This window comes from Caretta caretta, chromosome 1, assembly GCF_965140235.1.
Source record: "Caretta caretta isolate rCarCar2 chromosome 1, rCarCar1.hap1, whole genome shotgun sequence".
NCBI lineage: Eukaryota > Metazoa > Chordata > Testudines > Cheloniidae > Caretta > Caretta caretta.
The window spans coordinates 270897814-270920556 of NC_134206.1; the positions used below are offsets into that span (position 1 = coordinate 270897814).

At 40.3% G+C, this 22743-nt stretch overlaps 1 protein-coding gene across 2 annotated transcripts in view; it reads left to right on the forward strand.

Moving 5' to 3' along the window:
- FGD6 (FYVE, RhoGEF and PH domain containing 6) overlaps positions 1–21148 on the forward strand; it is a 105005-nt gene extending 83857 nt beyond the window's left edge. Inside the window, exons 18-21 of one of the 2 annotated variants that reach the window (XM_075124278.1) lie at positions 994–1121; positions 7788–7916; positions 11938–12086; positions 17074–17173. In XM_075124278.1, coding sequence (XP_074980379.1) covers positions 994–1121; positions 7788–7916; positions 11938–12086; positions 17074–17158 — 491 coding nt within the window. In that variant the 3' untranslated portion in view covers positions 17159–17173. Of the gene's footprint in view, positions 1–993; positions 1122–7787; positions 7917–11937; positions 12087–17073; positions 17174–19801 lie in introns of those variants that run through there. The other variant, XM_048835541.2, reaches the window with a different exon arrangement.
- Positions 21149–22743: the final 1595 nt, after the last annotated feature.

Sequence of the window (22743 nt, forward strand, 5' to 3'; positions counted from 1 at the left end):
GCAGCAGAACAGAGCACCCTATCACTTCCCACCCTGCTTGAATAGCAGCCTGTCATGCTGACCAGTATTGTCATTGTTTCCTTGTACTCCCCCGTCTGTCTGCCTATATCCATCTGTATTGTTTTGCCTTATACTTAGATTGTAATCTCTTTGGAGCAGGGACTGCCTTTTTGTTCTGCGTTTGTACAGCACCTAGCACAATGGGGTCCAGGTCTATGACTAGGACTCCTAGGCACTAGAGTAACATACATAATCCATACTAATAATAATCACCACCCCTCAACCACAAGCAGGAAGGGGGAGTTAATGGAGCTAGGCCCCCGGGACAGCCCTCTTACCTGCAGGCTGGCCACAGGGAGCCACTATTGATGCCTGGGGAATGGAGGGGGGAGGGTGTGGGAGCCTGTAGGACCTTGCTGAGGAGATTGGGGGAGGGGGCCTGAGTTGGGGAGAGAAAGCATGCTCAGGGAGTTGGGGTCTGCAGGACCTGGCTGGGTGGGAGTGGGGAGCAGCAGGAGCCCCTGCCACTGGGTTTTTGGGTAGTGGGGAGGAGTCAGGAAGCAGCTGCAGAGGGGAATTGGGGCCTGCATTTTGTGTGTGGGAATATGTTGTGTGTATTTAAGGTTGAGTTTTCACCCTGTAATTGTCTTGTACACATGGGGGAGTGGGCAGGGGGAGTTCAAAAACAGGATTTATACTTTTTTTTAAATAAACTTCATGATTTTTTTGGTCCAATCTCATGATTTTGGGGGCTCTGAGTCATGATACTGTAACTTTTGGCAATACTGAGAGGCAAAATTCCTGTTGAGTTTAATATGATTCGGAAATACAATATCATATGCAGTGTTTCAAAGATTAACTGTGTTTTTTTAAAAAAAATGACCTTACACCGAACAGAAATTATAGCTGTGTTTAAAACTTTTTGTAAGGAACACTATGCATATGTTAGTCGTCTGCAACATAAAAGCACTGTGCATGCTATATACATTTTAGATAACCACTTCACTCCTAAGAGCGGATCCCCAGTGAACCATAAATCTCCATCCAGTGCCTTGTCTACAGTGTTACATAGTATTCCGTCTGGAAGAAAACAGAAAAAAATTCCTGCTGCTCTCAAAGAAGTAAGTGTTTCCCTTAAACTTTACCTCTCATCAGTGTTAAACCATCCATGTTTAATAACAATAAAATAAACTGTTCGGTGATCCTTTTCAGACACTGCATTTAAAGGAAAGGGGAGTTTTTCTGGTGACACAATGGCCATGTGTATGCGTACAGCGCTGCAGTTGTACTGATCATAGCTCTCCTGCCACCATAGGGCTGCGCACACGAGCACTTATGTCACTCGGGGCGGGAGGGGGTCTCACCACTGAGCGATGTAGGTTATGCCAACATAGGCTGTAGTGTGGACAAGGGTTCCCGCTAATTTTTTAAGGAGTAAAGTGCGGAATGAATTTTGTTATGTGCACCAATATGGAGGTGGTGTGAGATACATCACCTCCATATTGGTGCCCATAACAAAATTGATTGGGCTGAGGGGTTTGGAGTGTGAGAGGGGGATCAGGGCTAGGGCAGAGGGTTAGGGTGTGGGGGGATTGAGGGCTCTTACTGGGGATGAGGAGTGCGGGAGGGGGCTCAGGGCTGGGGAAGAGGGTTAGGGTGCTAGGGGGTGCAGGCTCTGGGGTGGGACTGAGGATGAGGGGTTTGGGGTGCAGGCTGCCCTGGGGCTACAGTGGGGAAAGACGCGCCCCTCCCCCCCCAGCCCTCTCTCGCCGCAGCAGCTCGGTGCCAGGAGAGAGGCGCCCCTCCCCAGCCGCAGCACCTCCAGTGGACCTGGACCAGCCGGGAGGGGCCGGCCGCAGCAGGTCTGCACTGGGGCCGGCGGGGAGGGAATGAAGGTGTAGACATAGCTCAATAAAACATCTGAAATTTAGTTATAGGGTAGACTTGGGGCTTGATTGTGACTTTAGATGGAGCCATAGCACCCCAGGAGGCATTGTGGTCAGATACTTTTGAATCAGAAATTCTCCCTTGATTTTCCTCCCTTCCAACCCCCTCCAGGGAGGTACTAATTTACTGTTGGATTATACCAACAGCAAATTCAACACCACCCCAGACCAACTCAGCTGCCCTGGCCAGTACAAAGGGGGGAGGGGATGGAGCCCATTCCCCACCCACCTGCACTGGAGGGTGGGATGGTATGGGAGTAAGCGAACACCCTATTAATTGTATGTGTATGGACTCAAAGTCCAGGTAGCTCACATTACCCGCTGGATCGACGGGCAACGATCGATCCAGCAGGGGTCGATTTAGTCTAGACTCAATAAATTAACCACCGAGCGCTCTCCCATCGACTCCGGTACTCCACCAGGGTGAGACACCACGTAGCTGAAGTTGCGTAACTTAGATCGATACTGCACCCTGCGCGCTCCCGCCAGTGTAGACCAGGCCCTAGGAGTGTTCTGACCTCTTATTCTGGTGCACAGGCCTGTATCTAACCTCCAGTGATTACAGAAGTCTTCCTTCCAGCCTCGATGGAGGCGCATCGTCCATGTAATTTTTGTAGCCGTAATGAGTATTATATGGAGTTGAGTGAGTTAGCAGCTGTATTTTAGGATCAGAATGGAGGCTGGGTCTCTACAAGTGCAGGGCAGTATACAGAAGACAAAATGGGGAGGCAATGTGAAAAGCTCTAGTATATTTATTAAAATGATGTACTGTGGAAAAGTGCTACATAAGAGCTAGGTGGTGGCATTGTTTGTTATTATGGGTGTGCTAACAATGGGTAAGACAGCCTTGTTCTTTGTCAGTAGAACTGTGATAGAAATATATATGGTTCACCTTGTTTCTCTTCGCTTAGCTACTAGTGTTGGCTTTTTGGCATTTTAACAATTTCTACCATGATGGTGTAAACTACAAGAACAAAACTTCATTTCAGTCATGGCTGATGGCAATATGCAAATTCTTTGCTCTATGAGGTCAACCAAAAGGAAAAAATTTTTTCTAAAAATAAAAGCAGTCCTGCACCACTGGCAAGCGGCAGCATGAGTTTTACATATGTAGATTAACTCCATCTGCCAATGGCAGGGATCATTTAGAATCCAAAGGTGTGTTTGCCTGTTATTTTATGTATTGGTTCTCATGTAGGCCTCCTGGGACATGCAAACACAAGAAGATTTGATGGATTACATCTCATAATATGATTTTATTTTCAGTTTTTCTTAAGGGCTCAAATAGACATTATGGAGTCACTGCATTTACATTGTTAAAAGCTTTGCTCATTGACGTTAGCTTCACGAGATACTCGACTTGTTTTCTGTGAGTGTCTCAAGGTGGCAGTCATGCATTCCAACAGAGATCAGTGAAACACAAACAACACATCTAAATTGGCATCTAAAAAGGCTGCCTATATTCCACTAAAACCCTTAGTGTTCTGTGCAATATTCTGTGTTTTGGTCACACCATCTCCCAGTCTTCCAAGGGTGAGAATCCCTCTCACAGTCTTGGATTTCCCCTCCTAAAGAGGGAGTGCATGTGACCTGGAAACAGCACCATATGATACACGCATTCAAATTCACACTGGCAGCGGTATCATTTTAAAACCTGAGGAAAATAGAATAGATTCCTGGGTAGCAATGACTGACCTAGGAACAGTTCCTGTGTTCCTTATGCACCCAAAATTCCCTTTGGATGCAAAGGAAGTTTTTGGTGCACAAGAAATTCAGGATTGGGCTCTGAATTTTTTTAATACCACTGTACCTCTCAGAGAAACTGAGGTGAAGATATTTTTAGATCACTCTTATGAGGGAGAATCTTTTCCTGTCCTTTAGGAAAGAGCAAAAGGGTGTAATGGATTTCATGCTGTAAAAACCAAGCTACCGCTGCAAGGGCTGGAAAAAATTTCCTTGCTAAAACATAAAATGTAGTTAATCTAATTTATTGCAGTTTGAAAAAAAAAATATATATATATATATATTCATTCCTTTTCCTGCTGTGGGAAGCCTTCTTTGCACTCCCTGCAGCTTTGAGTTGCTCACGTTTTGATGTATCCCTTCGTAAGCATCTTGTAAGAAATTTTACACAAGACTTTCAGTATATTGCCCGTCATTCTGCTGCGTCAACATTCCACGTGAGGTTTGGCGCAGACAGCTAGGGCCCTCCTTAGCGCCTGTTAATTTTTCTTTAGACATGTTCCTTTCTAGAAAATGTCACCGAAAGTACTACTCAGAGCTTGAATGGTGTGTGAATGCTGTAAATATTTGAACTGGTAATGTAATGTTCATCCAGAAAAAGATCTGTTACTTGCAAAGATAATTGTTCGAATTGAGAACATAGTTTAAAATTGCACCACTTCGCAACCTGTTTTCTGGATAGGTATGTTGAATATTAGATCCGCAATCTAATGTCAGGCTGTTTTATGGTGGAAATATGAACATGCTGTTTAATAAGAAATATTATTAAGAATGTAACTTCCTCAGGGTTTTCATTTCTCAGTTTTATCAGTTGATAGGAATTTCTGTTGTGTTATTCCCATGTTCAGAACCACTAGGTAGCATGTCCCTGTGTTTTATTGGCTTTCTACCTGTTGAGTTCCAATTATCCACACTCCTGAATGTCTGAATATATTTCGTATTGTCTGAGTGAATTGTTCATTGGGATTGTGCTGTACCAAGAAATCTTAGAGTTTGGGAAAGACAACAGCTTGAGAAGCATGTTGAAATACTGTGTGGCAAATTTTTTGCTGGTGTAAACTAGTGCAGTTCCATTTGGGCCAGTATGTGTCTTAGTACTTCAGTGGCTGACCAGTGGATTCCACCTTTGCATGTGTGCCATAGTGGTATCATGGCTGCATTCTGTTGTTTCATATGCCTTGTTAAGCACCCAATAAGGTTTAGTATTAGTATCCTGGGCAGGCTGACTGCACACTGATGGAAGTACAGTGATGCCTTGTGCAGTCTACTTATAGTCACCACAGTTTCAGTGGCATAATGTGATGGTGTGCATTTCCTATTTTTTTAAAATCCTAATTTGTGCTGCGTACATGTCCTGTTCCTCAAGTAGCCCTATTAAAAAATGAAGGGGCCACTTGTGAAATAAGCCACTATTCAATAGGGGTGAGGAGGGCCAAAGTGTTCTTCAGTGGGATAATGGCCATTGTTATTTGCAGTGAACAACAATTCTTGGTTGCAACATATGAAAAAAACATCTATTGCACATCTGGGATTTCTTATAGATCTTATGTAAATCGGAAATAAAATGAAAATCTCTGGAGACTGTGCATGTACGTGTATGTAAAAAGCAACAGCAACTAAAAAGTGGAATTTTGTAGGTCACGATATCAGAACTGTCAAGGCAGTTTTATGAACCACCACTAGGTGGGACACAATCATATCTGTTACCTACCCACAGATTCCTCAGTTGCTCAATCCTAATGTCTGGAGGGAAAAATGTCTGATTCACACAATCTTCTAATTTTGTATATTTCATTATCTAAAGTAAGCGAAAAGCATAAAATAAAATGCATGCCAACAAATCAGATTAATCTATGAAACTAAAAGCAAAGGAGAATCCATTAATCAGAGAGTGGGTTAATGTTAGATCATAGAATCAGACTAATTAACTGGTTGATTAAATCACATTAAATAGCAGTTGTTAATAAGCTTTGTGTGATGATTTGGAGTTCTTAAGGCAGCAGTCTTCTTAGCTATCAGCCCCCAAAATAATATGGCATTATCAATCTTGGCTCTGAATGATATATTTATACTCCACCTGAATGGCTGGTACAGGGAGGTTCAAATTACTGCCAGGTTGAAGTCAATGTTGAGACTATAGCTCTGATGCCAACTAATGTAGTCTGCCCAAATTATAGGTGGTTAGGCAACAATCTCTCTTCTCCCTCTCTCCAAACTGAGTTATATGGAACATTGCAGTACAAATCAAGATGTGCTAGATCGTTACATTTAACTAGCTAACAAGAGTATAGGTGAAAACAATTTTAGGATTTAAGCATACAACTCCTAATGCATAGGAGATGTGTGTGTGATATTTTAGAAAGTGAGTGGGCAGGGACCAAACCAAAAAGGTCAATACTTACATAAGATGGCTGAGTGATTATTTCATTCAGCCTCAGGAAAGTAGTACATGGTTGAAAAGATTAGTAGTCAGTGGTTTTCTTGGTTCTGTCATTTAATATCAATGAACTGGCTAGCAGGTTAGAAGGTATTTGCTTGTAAATGTCAAATATTTGGTGTTGCTAGACTGTTACCCTGTGGCAGCCAGCCTGAGTGGTGGAGGGAAGCATAACCCTCTTTGTCAAGCAGGATGGCATTGCATAGCCAGCAACCATGACCAGCAGCAATGGATTCTCCTTTGCTTTTAGTTTCATGAGGAGATCCAAGAGGGACCACCTTATCAGTAGTCCCTTGGCAAACCAGAATGGGGCACTTCCCTTCTGGCATCACTCACTGGGGATGGATTAGACCACTTCAATGCAAACAAAGAGACTCCCATTCCAATAATTTCAGGCTCAAAGTCCATGCGTCTCAAAATATATAACCAAAGAGTCTGCAGGTCCAAATATTTTAAGACAGTTGAGGTCTTGGGTCAGTCCACGAACATTATCTCAACTATCTTACAAAAGTCCAAACTCTCTGAAATAATTTCTTTTAAATTGCAGAGCTAGCAAAAAATTGCAGCTGAAATAATAGGAAAACAGCAATTACTCATCTGTGCACACAGAGGAAAGTTCCTCTTTCTTCAGCTGTTCTGTTTTAGACAGACAGTTAGACAGTTGTTCTAATTTCTCTTTTATAATTTGGCACTCAGCAGTTAAATGCTGAACAGTTTGGGTGAAAGGCTTAACTGTGACAGAGTGGAAAGTATCTGTCTCAGAATCATGGTTTTGGGGAGGGGGGTGGCTTTTCAGGCAGGCCTGTATCTGCCTCATCCCTATGAGCTCGGAGATTTACCAATATAGATGTTTTCCTGGGGATATGATTTCCTAGGTGCTGGTGATCGAGCAATGGTTTAATTGGTTCTTACAGATCTGCCAACTCTTTCACAAGTCAGCTCTATTTTTTTTAATTCTACTTTCTCCAAGTACAAATTGTAAATTTGGGATCATTTTCACTGATTTTTTTTTTTGGAATATCTTCCTCTTTAAGTATAAATTAAAGTAAGTTGAAATCATATACCTTTTTTTGTTTTCATGATATTTTATGGACATATGCTCTACCGGCTTACCAATTATTTTTTCAAAAGACCCAGATGTTGAAGTTTGTATGCAGCAAATCAAGCTCTTCAATTATAGCTGGCTTCACATCTGGTAAACTTGGTTCCAGAGATTTCCCAGGCCTCGGAGGAAAATGTGCAGCTGTTCTCCTTGAAGGCTGTACAGCGTAGCCTAAAGTGTTAATCTGTTAAGGGCTGAATCTTATTTATGGCATATTTGAACTATATTCCTGTACCGCCAAAAGACACAATCCATATCTCAGCAATTGCAACAGCTGGTCCTCTTGATATAGTACCTAAAAAAAAAACATGGGATGGAGGGCTGAGCATAATTGGTTTCCTTTGCCTTGTTTATGCTGTACTTATTGTTATGGTCTCCGCTGAATAAAAACCTGTATCAGTTTCTTTTCGGGAGAAATTGAGGGTTAGGTGCTTAGAGAGAGGTTTAGGTGCACCTAGTAGTATTTAGGGTTATAGGAGTATCTTAGAAATATCAAAGAAGAACTGTGTGCTGAAAAAGCCAGGTACCCCCACACATCCTCCATTTGTTTTTATTTCAGGTTTCGGCAAATACAGAAGACTCCTCAATGAGTGGCTATTTATATAGATCAAAGGGCTGCAAAAAACCATGGAAACACCTGTGGTTTGTCATAAAAAATAAGGTGCTATACACGTATGCTGCTAGTGAGGTAAGGAAGCATGGAATTTTTTTTTTCCTATTTTAAAGGAATGCTCAGTAATGAGACCCATAAATTAATCTATCTCACTGCAGTATAGCACTTTGAGTCTTCCCTGAAAGAGATGGAAAAATCTGTGAGGTGTTCAGTTGTTAACTAGATGATGCGCCTTTCTGAAAACATGGTAACTGAGTCACAATAGTGACCTTTTCAAGTAGATATTATCTGTTTTGCTGCCTCAGTTTGGAATAATGGCAGATGCCAACAGCATGCAAGCACACTGGAGCATCTCAGCTTGTTGCTTCCACCTGATGTACTGTGGATGTTTGGAGAGAGCAGACTTGAATACACCTGGCTTCTCAGCCTGCCTCCTCCACTCTGCAACAGTCTCCTAATGCCTGGTGCTCCAGCTAGAAAAGAGCAAATGTGACAACACTTATGTCATTTCCATTTTGCTCAGCAATGTGTTAATCTTATTGAAGCATGGATGTGAGCTCCATAAATTTCAGCCCAGACGAAGGAAGATGGGTGTTTATCAAGTATCTGTCATATACACTACCTCTTTACAATATTGTCCAAATACCTTGCTGAAAATTTTTTAAAAACCTTGGTTTTTTAAACCTTTTGCAATTATTTATAAGTCAGTTATGGAGCAAACTATAGAAAGCACAGTTGCCATCCATCACAGTTACCAGGCAAATTGCACCTCTGACCCTTCCTGAGCACCTCTTCCCAGGTGTCAGGCTCCTAGCTGTCACCTGGTTCTGGATAGAATCACACAATTCTCCTACTCTCGCCAGGCCCTGGGTTGCAGTCCTCTAGTACCAATTGTAATTTGCCTGAGCAGATCTGATTTACGCCGAGACCCTGCAATCCTGTACTCTGTGCGGCAATGAAAGTGGTAATCAGTGACCAAACAGCCTCCTGAAAGCAAAGTATCATTTATTTGGAACGAAGCATTTCAGAGAAATCAGACCTTAAAAACAATAAAAAAGACTATCTAGCTTACCACCTTTAACCATCTTCCATGAGGAGACCCTGGTAGGACTAACTCCCTGTAGACTCTTGCACAGAAAGCCTCTCTCTGTCAGCTTGTCTCCCTGTTGGAACTTGCTGACATTCTCTGCAGAGCCCCAGACTGATTTCAGACCTAAGGAAATAATAATCTTCAGAAAGGTCATATCCAAATGGGAACTTTGAAGTTTATAATCTAGTCCTTCCTTCCTCAAGAGTAGTTAAGTGTTCTCAAATGTAGATATTCTTGTATCCAAATGTCGGAATTTAGGAATTGCCATACAGAGTCAGACTAAATCCATTTAGTCCAGTATCCTGTCTCTGGCAGTGGCTAGCACCAGATGCTTCAGACAAAGGTGTAAGAACCCCATATTAGACAGATGGGGGATGAGACCCACTCCAAACTCTCATACCCATTCCAAACTCTCACCCAAATCTCCCAATAGTTAGAGATTGGTGTGGAGATGTAATATCTAGGGTTGTCCTGCAATTAAGAAAATTAATCACGCGGTTAAAAAAAAATTAATTGCGCAATTAATAATAGAATACCATTTATTTAAATATTCTTGGATGTTTTCTACATTTTCAAATATATTCGATTACAACACAGAATTCAAAGTGTACAGTGCTCACTTGATAGATATTTTTGATTGAAATAGTATTTCAGTTCACCTCTTGCAAGTCCTGTAGTGCAATCTCTTTATCATGAAAGTTGCACTTACAAATGTAGAATTATGTACAAAAAAACCCTACATTCCAAAATAAAAGAATCTAAAACTTTAGAGTCCTGCTTCTTGTTCAGCCAATCGCTCAGACAAACAAGTTTGTTTCCATTTGCAGGAGACAATGCTGCCGGCTTCTTGTTTACAGTGTCACCTGAACAGGTTTCCTTTGAACAGGCCTTTGCACGGCACAGTTGTAGCTGGCTTTGCAAGATATTTACGTGCCAGATACACTAAAGATTCATATGTCCCTTCCTGTTTCAACCACCATTCCAGGGAATATGCTTCCATGCTGATGACGGGTTCTGATGGATAATGATCCTAAGCAGTGTGGTGATGAAATGAAAAGTTCATTTTCATCATCTGAGTCAGATGCCACCCAGCAGAAGGTTGATTTTCTTTTTTGGTGGTTTGCGTTCTGTTGAGTCTCCATCAGAGTGTTGCTCTTTTAAGACTTCTGAAAGCATGTTCCACACCTCGTCCCTCTCAGATTTTGGAAGGCACTTCAGATTCTTAAATCTGGGGTCAAGTGCTGTTGCTATCTTTAGAAATTTCACATTGGTGTCAAATTTGCATTAAAAGTGTTCTTAAAATGAACAACATGGGCTAGGTCATCATCTGAGACTGCTAGAACATGAACTATATGGCAGAATGCAGGTAAAACAGAGCAGGAGACATACAATTCTCCCCCAAGGAGTTCAGTCACAAATTTAATTAACGCATTGTTTTTTTTAACAAGCGTCATCAGCATGGAAGCATGTCCTCTGGAATGGTGGCTGAAGCATGAAGGGACACATGAGTCTTTAGTGCATCTGGCATGTAAATATCTTGCAACGCCAACTACAACAGTGCCATGTGAATGCCTGTTCTCACTTTTGGGTGACATTGTAATTAAGATGTAATTAAGATGTGGGCAGCATTACCTCCTGTAAATATAAACAAACTTGTTGTTTCTCTTAGCGATTGGCTGAACAAGAAGTAGGACTGAGTGGACTTGTAGGCTCTGAAGTTTTACATTGTTTTGGTTTTGAGTGCAGTTACATAACAAAAAAGCCTGCATTTGTAAATTGCATTTTCATGATGAAGAGATTGCACGACAGTATTTGTATGAGATGACTTGAAAAATACTATTTCTTTTGTTTATCATTTTTACAGTGCAAATATTTGTAATAAAAATAATATAAAGTGAGCACTGTACACTTTGTATTTTGTTTTAATTGAAATCAATATATTTGAAAATGTAGAAAAACATCCAAAAATATTTAATACATTTCAATTGATATTTTATGGTTTACAGTGTGATTAATCACTATTCATTTTTTTGTTAATTGCATGAGTTAACTGCGATTAATTCAACAGCCCTAGTAATATCCCTTCCAAAATTTTGTTGTTATTAATTATAATAACTGGATATTCTTGTTGTCCATATGAATGTCTAATCCCTTTGTGAATTTTATTAAATTCTTGGCCTCAAAAACATCCTGTGGCAACTCTGTGTTCTGTGAAAAAGTATTTAGTTTTATCAGTTTTGAATTTGCTCCCTTCTAATTTCATTGAATGTCCCCCTGTTCTTGCATTGAGTCAGGGAGCTCCCATCTACCTTGTTTAGGCCCTTCATTATTTTATATACTTTCATCATGTCCCTTCTGAAAAGTCTTTTTTCTAGATTTACTTTGATAGGTTAAAATGTCACACCTTTTTGTCTTAGCAACCATCAATTGAGGAGTTCACCGGATGTTTATCAGTGTCTAGGTACACTTCTTCTTCTGTGATCTCACTTGCATGTAGTGTAGGAGCTTACTTGTTGGCAGTGTAGTTCAATGCAACTTTATTTTTTGTCATTTGTCATGCAAAATCTATTCTAAACTGCTCTATAGAATTATTAAATTAGAGAGAGTACCTAAGGGGAGGATGGAGTTGAGCAGTATGGGGAAGGGGAAAAGGATACCTTTAAACCAAGATTTGAAATGGAATGAAGAGATACAAGAAGGCTGTTCCATTCCAGATAGTGTTAAGTATGGTGGTGAGACTGTAGCAGGACAAAGAGATCAGTGCTAGATGACAAGAAAGTGACAAGGAGTTAGAGAGAAACCAAATCTGAGAGGTTTGCTGTCTCTTGTTCATTAAATCATGTATGAGGAAATGACAAGAAACACGGTTTTGTGGAATATGAACTGTAAATTATTATAAACTTAAAATAACTGGATGCAATAGTGTGGTGCTTAAAGATTTATAAAATATCACATCAGGACTGTAATATTATAAGAGCTAATTTTGTGCTTGTGTGTTTAAATTAGGATGTTGCAGCACTGGAGAGTCAGCCTCTACTGGGATTCACAGTCTCTGAAGTAAAGGATGAAAACTCAGAGTCTAAAATATTCCATTTACTGCACAAAAACACTTTATTTTACATATTCAAAGCAGATGATCCTCAGTCAGCTCAAAAGTAAGTAACCATTTGAGTTCAGTCCTGCCTGTCACTTTTTCCCCAGGGAATGTTTCAGATGTCATTTCATTATTCACTCTGTCGGCGCGCACGTGACAAAGCTCACTTATAATGTGCAACTTGTTTTTAAGAAATGCTTCGTTAAACATCAAAAATCTGTACAAAAATCTGTAAGGCTTGCAATAATGTAATTTCAGTTGTTACATTTACATATAAAATAATTGGTTTCATGGAGATTTACGGTCAGATCTTTGTCAATCAAAAGTGAGTGGAGTCAGTCACCTTTCAATCAAAAGGCTTCAAAAAGATAAGCAGACTACATGCTGGGCTGAGGAGTGAGGGTAAGAGGAAGGGAAAGTATAGCCTTTATGGAAGAACTCCTCTTTAGTTACGTACTATCATAGTTCCAAAGGATTAAAATAGGAGGCATTTTGTGCTGTTTTAATTTAATTCCTTCATCTCTAAATCTATTTAAAATAAAGTTCAATGATAAAATGTATTAATTCAGGAAATTTTTAACACTAAGCTAGGTCTATATTTTAATTATTTCTTTTCTTCCCAGCTAGTTTTATAAGTCCTATCGATTTTTTGCATGGCAAACTAAGTTTTGTTAGTATGCTCTTTCATTGTAGAAGCAGAATGATTTACCTGTATTCACTGGAATTATATAGAGACTTTTGTTTGTGGTCCTTATTTGATTAAGTTTTAGGATTTACCCCCATGCAGCAAAATGGGAGGTGACTATGCAAATACATTTAGTGTATCTTGCTAATAGATCTGGCTGGTTGCTTTGTCTGGTTTCACAACAATTTCCCAGAATTAATTTTACTTGTAACAGAGTAGCCATTAAGCGCTAAATATTCCGATAGAATATTTTAAACATGCAGTTAAGCCTGAAGTTGTTTGTAAATGCTACAAACAGGAATATTTCAAAACCGTAATTTAAATGTCCAGAGCAATTAACTAACTGAGCACATGCATAATACTGTTTTTCAAAAATCTGAGAATGTTTTCTTCCTTGCAAATGCAGTTTGATCAATCCCTCCTTATTAGTTAAGACAGATGTCATCTTGTATTTGCACTATGCCTTTATTTGTACTTATAAACAATTTATAACTACTTTCTTCCCTATTCAGATAATGGCTTTTTGTAACTGGATGGAAAACTAGTAACCAGCAAAAGTCTGTTTTTACTGATGCTGAGATCCTAGTATTAATTGCCTTACAAAGCAAGTTTCCCCCAAATATTTAATATCCCATAGAGATTTGTCTGTCGAAACCAAACCTGTGGAATACATGCTCCTCTGACATTATTAAAAATTAATCTTTTTGCTCGTGTTCCCCATTTAATGCCTACTCTCTTATTTTATTCTTCTTAACTCCTAATGAAGAAACATCTAACACTGGTATTTGTATAACACATTACACAGTTTTTTTCATTCATTTCACAAATAACATGAAGTTCATTAAATTTTAGTAACTATTTTTTATAAAGTTTTAATATAAGACTCAATGTAAAGTTCTTTAAAGGAAAATTAATAGCTCTGATATTTCTATAATGTGCTTATTCTAACTGTCAAGGTATTTATTTATTTGGTATGATTTATTCTGAATTGCATTGGTCATCTTTATTTGAATATATTGTTAAATTGGAGAGAATAGAGTAAAAAGCAATTCAGATGATAAATGGAAAGAAACCAAAAAAGCTTATATATCTATGTGGCAACTGACAAAACTACAGTTTTGTTTGTCTTGAGAAAAGATTAAGACTTGCCAAGACTGACAAACAACATCTCGTCTAGCTTAGGACTATCTAAAAACTAAGCTTTATGGTTTGATGTCAGAGAACAGTCTAGGAGCAGAGGTCTGAACTCAAGGAGTGGGTGTATAGACTAGGGCTGTCAAGCAATTTAAAAAAATAACTTTATTTTTTATTACAAATATTTGCCCTGTAAAAAAAAACAAAAAGAAATACTATTTTTCAATTCACCTAATACAAGTATTGTAGTGCAATCTCTTTATCGTGAAAGTTGAACTTACAAATTTCCTGGTGCATGTGCTAGAGGAGCCAACTGGGGGGGAGCTTTTCTTGACCTGCTGCTCACAAGCTGGGAAGAATTAGTGGGGGAAGCAAAAGTGGATGGGAATCTGGGAGGCAGTGACCATGAGTTGGTTGAGTTCAGGATCCTGACACAGGGAAGAAAGGTAAGCAGCAGGATACAGACCCTGGACTTCAGGAAAGCAGACTTCGACTCCCTCAGGGAACGGATGGGTAGGATCCCCGGGGGACTAACATGAAGGGGAAAGGAGTCCAGGAGAGCTGGCTGTATTTCAAGGAATCCCTGTTGAGGTTACAGGGACAAACCATCCCAATGTGTCGAAAGAATAGTAAATATGGCAGGCGACCAGCTTGGCTTAACGGTGAAATCCTAGCGGATCTTAAACATAAAAAAGAAGCTTACAAGAAGTGGAAGGTTGGACATATGACCAGGGAAGAGTATAAAAATATTGCTCGGGCATGTAGGAATGAAATCAGGAGGGCCAAATCGCACCTGGAACTGCAGCTAGCGAGAGATGTCAAGAGTAACAAGAAGGGTTTCTTCAGGTATGTTGGCAACAAGAAGAAGAAAGCCAAGGAAAGTGTGGGCCCCTTAATGAATGAGGGAGGCAACCTAGTGATGGAGGATGTGGAAAAAGCTAATGTACTCGATGCTTTTTTTGCCTCTGTCTTCACTAACAAGGTCAGCTCCCAGACTGCTGCGCTGGGCATCACAACATGGGGAATAGATGGCCAGCCCTCTGTGGAGAAAGAGGTGGTTAGGGACTATTTAGAAAAGCTGGACGTGCACAAGTCCATGGGGCCGGACAAGTTGCATCCGAGAGTGCTAAAGGAATTGGCGGCTGTGATTGCAGAGCCATTGGCCATTATCTTTGAAAACTCGTGGCGAACGGGGGAAGTCTCGGATGACTGGAAAAAGGCTAATGTAGTGCCAATCTTTAAAAAAGGGAAGGAGGAGGATCCTGGAAACTACAGGCCAGTCAGCCTCACCTCAGTCCCCGGAAAAATCATGGAGCAGGTCCTCAAAGAATCAATCCTGAAGCACTCACATGAGAGGAAAGTGATCAGGAACAGTCAGCATGGATTCACCAAGGGAAGGTCATACCTGACTAATCTAATCGCCTTCTATGATGAGATTACTGGTTCTGTGGATGAAGGGAAAGCAGTGGATGTATTGTTTCTTGACTTTAGCAAAGCTTTTGACACGGTCTCCCACAGTATTCTTGTCAGCAAGTTAAAGTAGTATGGGCTGGATGAATGCACTATAAGGTGGGTAGAAAGTTGGCTAGATTGTCGGGCTCAACGGGTAGTGATCAATGGCTCCATGTCTAGTTGGCAGCCGGTGTCAAGTGGAGTGCTGCAGGGGTTGGTCCTGGGGCCGGTTTTGTTCAATATCTTCATAAATGATCTGGAGGATGGTGTGGATTGCACTCTCAGCAAATTTGCGGATGATACTAAACTGGGAGGAGTGGTAGATACGCTGGAGGGCAGGGATAGGATACAGAGGGACCTAGACAAATTGGAGGATTGGGCCAAAAGAAATCTGATGAGGTTCAATAAGGATAAGTGCAGGGTCCTGCACTTAGGACGGAAGAACCCAATGCACAGCTACAGACTAGGGACCGAATGGCTAGGCAGCAGTTCTGCGGAAAAGGACCTAGGGGTGACAGTGGACGAGAAGCTGGATATGAGTCAGCAGTGTGCCCTTGTTGCCAAGAAGGCCAATGGCATTTTGGGATGTATAAGTAGGGGCATAGCGAGCAGATCGAGGGACGTGATCATCCCCCTCTATTCGACATTGGTGAGGCCTCATCTGGAGTTCTGTGTCCAGTTTTGGGCCCCACACTACAAGAAGGATGTGGATAAATTGGAGAGAGTCCAGCGAAGGGCAACAAAAATGATTAGGGGTCTGGAACACATGACTTATGAGGAGAGGCTGAGGGAACTGGGATTGTTTAGTCTGCGGAAGAGAAGAATGAGGGGGGATTTGATAGCTGCTTTCAACTACCTGAGAGGTGGTTCCAGAGGGGATGGTTCTAGACTATTCTCAGTGGTAGAAGAGGACAGGACAAGGAGTAATGGTCTCAATTTGCAGTGGGGGAGGTTTAGGTTGGATATTAGGAAAAACTTTTTCACTAGGAGGGTGGTGAAACACTGGAATGCATTACCTAAGGAGGTGGTAGAATCTCCTTCCTTAGGAGTTTTTAAGTTCAGGCTTGACAAAGCCCTGGCTGGGATGATTTAATTGGGGATTGGTCCTGCTTTGAGCAGGGGGTTGGACTAGATGACCTCCTGAGGTCCCTTCCAACCCTGATATTCTATGATTCTATGAAATGTAGAATTACGTACAAAAAAAAAACTGCATTCAAAAATAAAACAATGTAAAACTGTAAGGCCTCCAAGTCCACTCAGACCTACTTCTTGTTCAGCCAATCACTCAGACAGACAAGTTGGTTTACATTTGCAGGAAATAATGCTGCCCGCTTCTTGTTTACAGTGTCACCTGAAAGTGAGAACAGGCGTTTTCATGGCATTGTTGTAGCCTTCGTCGCAAGATATTTATGTGCCAGATGCACTAAAGATTCATATGTCCCTTCATGCTTCAGCCACCATTCCAGAGGACATGCATCCATGCTGATGATGGATTCTGCTTGATAACAATCCAAATCAGGGCGGACTGATGCATGTTCATTTTCATCATCTGAATCAGATGCCACCAACAGAAGGTTGATTTTCTTTTTTGGTGGTTCAGGTTCTGTAGTTTCTGCATCAGAGTGTTTCTCTTTTAAAACTTCTGAAAGCATGCTCCACACCTTGTCGCTCTCAGATTTTGGAATACACTTCAGATTCTTAAATCTTGGGTTGAGTGCTGTAGGTATCTTTAGAAATCTCACATTGGTATCTTCTTTGTGTTTTATCAAATCTGCAGTGAAAGTGTTCTTCAATCAAACAACATATGCTGGGTCATCATCCGAGACTACCATAACACAAAATATATAGCAGAATGCAGGTAAAACCATGGAGCAGGAGACATACAATTCTCCTCCAAGGAGTTCAGTCACAAATTTAATTAACGCTTTTTTTTTTTTAACAAGCATCATCAGGATGGAAGTATGTCCTCTGGAATGGTGGTTGAAGCATAAAGAGACATATGAATGTTTAGCATATCTGGCACTTAAATACCTTGCAATGCTACAAAAGTACCATGTGAACGCCTGTTCTCACTTTCAGGTGACATGGTAAATAAGAAGCAGGCAGCATTATATCCCGTAAATGTAAACAAACTTATTTCTCTTAGCGATTGGCTGAACAAGAAGTAGGACTGAGTGGACTTGAAGGCGCTAAAGTTTTACATTGTTTTGTTAGGGAGTGCAATTATGTAACAAAAAAAAATCTACAGTTGTAAGTTACACTTTCACAATAAAGAGATTGAACTACAGTACTTGTATGAGGTGAATTGAAATATACTTTTTCTTTTGTCATTTTTACAGTGCAAATATTTGCAATAAAAATATAAAGTGAGCACTGTACACTTTGTATTCTGTGTTGTAATTGAAATCAATATATTTGAAAATGTAGAAAAACAACCAAAAATATTTAATAAAATTTCAATTGGTATTCTATTTAACAGTGTGATTAAAACTGTGATTAATTTTTTTGTTAATGGCGCGACTTAACTGTGATTAATCGACAGCCCTAGTATAAATATATATAAAATGGACTAAAAACCTACATTAAAAGAACATTGTTAAGGTTACAAAGTCAAGCCCTCAAAAGTAAAGAAAAGCCAGAATTATGGTTGCCTCTGGAACATTAATTGTGGGCTCCATGTGTGTATGCATTATGATAGTTTTTAGTTACACAATCACATTTTTTCCCCACATGATCCGTTCATAGAATGGATGTCCAGTTAATGAGCAGCTGTTCAATATTTTGTTTTCTCCTCCTTGTTCAGAATGGTCCGAGGCCTTGTTTAATGCACAATATTCAAACCCTTTTTTCAAGACCCTTATTAATTTCCTTATGAGCTTTCCTATCGCACTCATCACTACAGTATGCGATCACTTCACAAACATTACTTTATTTTCACAGCTACCCTGTGAGGGGTGTGTGTGTATGGGGGTGGGTGGGTTATTTTACAGATAAGGAGCTGAGGCCTAGAGAGATTAAGGTCAGAAGTTTTCACTAATTTTGGATGCCCAATTTGAGATGCCTAGGACCTGATTTTCTGGAGGACTTCGCATTATGTAGCACTTTATATGTTATAAGCACAGCTCCCATTGACTTCAATTGCAGCTATAAGTGCTTAGCACTTCTGCAAATTGGACCCCAAGGACTCAAGTCAGGTATCCAGGAAATGAGGAACGCACAAGTAGTGACAACCTATGAAAAGTTTGGTTTAAGTGACTTGCCTAGCATCACAAAGGATCTCTGTGGCAGACACAGGGGTAGAATCCAGTTCCCCAGAGAAGCGTTCAGCTGTCTTGACTATGAAAACATCCTTTTCCTGCTTCTTTAACTACACTCTTTCCCACTTCTGCAACAAATGACGCAACAGTCTCCTTCACTGCACAACTTTGATTCATCTCCAGAGCAGGTCCATCCTATGAACTGAGTGAATCAAGGGTGCTGTGGGAAAAATAATATGTGAACGTGTAACTAAAGACTATTGTAATGCATAAACATAAGGAGGCCAAATTAAGGTTGCAGAGGCAACCATCATTCTGACTTTTCTTAATTTTTGAGGGCTTGACTGCAATCTTAATAATCTTCTAATGTAGCTGTGGGTGTCATTTCCTAGGATTCTAAAAAACTGAAAAATCAAACTGTGTCATATGGCAGCATACTGACACCCAGGCGGGTCATCAGCAGGGTTGGAACCAACTATCAGAGTAACTGATAGAAGATGACAACCTACTAGTGCTATGTGCAGGAGATGAGACACTTTGTCAGTGGGGTCGCAGATATTATTAAGGTTGTCCAACATTTGCTAATATAAGATCCTGTTTTCAGTCGCTTGTAACTTTACCAAACTTTATCCGGTTTGTCTGAACTTTTCCATGCAGGGTGTCTGCCTCAGGCTGAATTTTCCTGAGAAAAGTTCAGTCAAACAGTTAGCCAAAACAGACTCAGCTGTTTCTGAGAATAAAGCTAGAGTAAAATACATTGTTTTGCCCATGTTAATTCTGGTGACATCTGAGAAGTTCTAGCATCTCTACCTTGCGGTTTGCAGGGGGAGGTGGCCTTTGTGTCAGGAATGTGCCTTTTACCGTCTCTGTGAAGAGAGACCAAAAACTGACCAAATTATAAGCCCCTGAAAAATCACAGCTCACACATGCTCAATAGGGCCTTGCTAGGGCTTCACAGCTTAATTTCCTGATAGGTGCTTCCCCAATACAGATGAAGAGTCTTTACCCCTATGAGAGTACAGTTTGAAAGAATTTCCATAATGCGCTACATTGCCATATCTGTTGTTTATCTAAACCGAATGCAGGATTTAAGGCCATTTAATAGTGATGAACTACATGCTTTTTAATGGATGAGTGAAATTTTGAACTGTTGCATATTTGAAAATGTATTGATAAAAACTTAAATAAGGTAGGTTTTGAAAATACCCAAGATCAAGCGAAATCTAACATTATTTCTCTTTCTAACAGGTGGATAGAAGCTTTTCAAGAAGGCACCATATTATAGCTGCCTCAGCACCATCTCCGAGCCTAAAAGAGCAAAATTTCATCAAAGGATGACAAGAAATGGAGTACAGCAATTTTGTTTAAAAATGGACTCTACCAGCATCAACCTAAACACAATTTGTATATTTATGAGAATTAGCAGTTGTTGCCTTTTTTTTAGGTGTAAGGTAATATTTTTTTAAAGACATTTGTGTATTTGTTGTTTTTTTCATACAAAATGTGTTATTTATTAAATTCCAATGTTTACTTAATGGTCAGAATCATTTCTAAGGTTCGCATTGAATTCTAAAGTGCCCTTGTCTTTAGAATAGCAGACGGCTTTGTCAGAAAACACACACGCTTTATTGCAGCATTACAATTTGTACAGTTCTTGAGTTGCTGATGATCATTTTGCAATTTAAAAAGAACAGTTCAAAGAACAAGATATTTCAACAAAACTTGGGGACACGTGGTCAGCTATGTTAAAACTCCTTTGATGAGCAGATGACTGACAGGCTGCTGCTCCTCTTGATACAATAGGTCAAGTTTTGTGGACTAATTCAATTAAAAAACACAGCCAGCTTTTGAATCACAGAAGCCCTAGAATTAGCGCTGCTACTTGTTATTTAAGCTTCCACAACACAAAGGCAAACATATTTCTAATGCAATATGGATCCGTTATTAAAGCTGAAAGGAAAAACAGGAAAAATATTTTTTTCTTTTTCATATTCTGCAGTTGCTGAGATTATGCTCTACAGCTGTCCTCAAATTATCAATGCCAAAGATATATTCAAATATACTATCTTAACAAAAAAAAATAAAGAGGCAGATTATTCTTTTAAATTGCTAGTAGTAATATAAAGCACAGGCAAAAATTGTTTGGCATGCAGGAAAAAAATCAAATATCCGATCATCGTCTTTGTTTAAAAATCCCTTTGATACCAATGAGAGTTCCCCATACAGTATGAAACATGGATAAATTACAGTTCTAATAGTTTAAGGCTAAATAAGTATGTTGAAAAATCTTACAGTATTGTACATTTTAAAATAAATGTTTGAATTGGAATTGCCCTACCAAGAAAGCACAATGTTCTTCATGACAATGGCATAGAAAATGTGTGCCATTCATTCCAGTACATTTTGCTTACATTATTTGATGTTTTACTTGACGCTTTAAAACAAAATCTTTCTGCTGTTTTTAGAAATTTGTCAGTAGACCTCATTAGGAAACACATTGATGATTTTGGTGTATTTATTCTATTACTGAACTTTTGAAAAATCATGTTATATCACTGTATAGAATAAATGGAACAAGCACTGACAAAACATGAATAGGCCAGGGTAACAGTGTTTATATATAAAATAGGATGTACATGTAGTCGGCCAGTTAATTGTTACGGTCGGTAAACTTGGTAATAGGATTAACAGCTGTTCACCTACAGGTCAAAATGGTTCAAGACTATGTTAATAGTGATTTGCGAGTTGATACTAACTATGGCCTTACCTACACAAGGGAATTTTAGGAAAGAGACTCTTTCCCCGGACTTATCACTGGTTCCCCTACTCTGGAGGCTTCTAGTATTTTTATCATGGTGTTAAGACTCTAGTTCGGGGGTGGGCAAACTATGGTATGTCCCCCCTCTGGCTGCTATGTTTAGGGGCAGCCAGGGGCCTCCGTGTGCTGCCCCCACCCCAAGCGCTGCAGCCGGGGTGGGGGGTGGGGGTGAGACATTACACTGCTTCTGGGAGCTGCTAGAGGTAAGCACCACCGAGAGCCTGAGCCCCTCCCGCACCCCTGCCCTAGCCCTGATCCCCCTCCCGCCCTCTGAACCCCTCGATCTCAGCTTGGAGCACCCTCCTGTACCCCAAGCCCCTCATCATCACCCCTGAGCCCCTTCCCACACCCTGAATTCCTCATTTCTGGCCCAGCCCCAGAGCCCACACCCCCAGCCAGAGCACCCTCACCCCCTCCTGCACCCCAACCCCAACTTCATGAGCATTCATGGCCCGCCATACAATTTCCAAACCCAGATATTGCCCTGAGGCCACAAAGTTTGCCCGCCCCTGCTTTAGTGCAACAAAGTGCTTCAAGATATGCCTAATTTCAAGAATGTAAGCTACCCCACTGACGTCAATGGGACTAATCAGATGCTTGAAGTTAGGCACATGCCTATGTATCTTGCTGAATCAGGGTCTTAACCAGGGTTTGACTGACACAATGGTAAAAATACTGGAAGCCTCGAAAGCCTTGCCTACACTACAGCTCCTGCTGGGTGCAGATGAACTGATGGTAGCACTTGTGGGATTTACACACACACACACACACACACACACACACACACACGCCTCCCACCCTCAAAGATTCCCTAGTGTAAATACAGCCTATGATTTTTTGGTAATCTTGCACTAGTTCTGTGCATGGGCTAACCTTACGAAAAATACAACTAGAATGAACACCCAGTTACCTTGACAGAAGGGTCAAAGATGAACATGGAAGCCAAAATACTCTCTCGCTCCTTAGAAGCGGTCTCTCAAGACATATTAATTGGGCAGTGTGAGGTAGCTTGCCTTGTCACAACCCTTGTTCTGGTGGTAGAGGGTTTCAAGTACCAATTCAACAAGGTACGTAAGCACTTGCCTAACTTTAAGCATGAGTAATCCCACTGACTTCAATAGACTTAAGTTCTTAACATTAAGCATGTGCTTGTGTACCTTGCTGAATTAGAGCCTTAAATTATTAAACTCTTCAGTCTGACCCCTTTCATGTGCAATCGAGGACCTGCTTCAATTAACTTTGAAGTTCAATGGGATTAAGGCCTTTATTTGAACAATTTTTAAAAGTTTTTTTTAAATGAGAACTAAAATATGCTTTACATATTACATTTTCTTCTCTTGTCATACATAGGGGCTTTATACTTGGTAGTTGT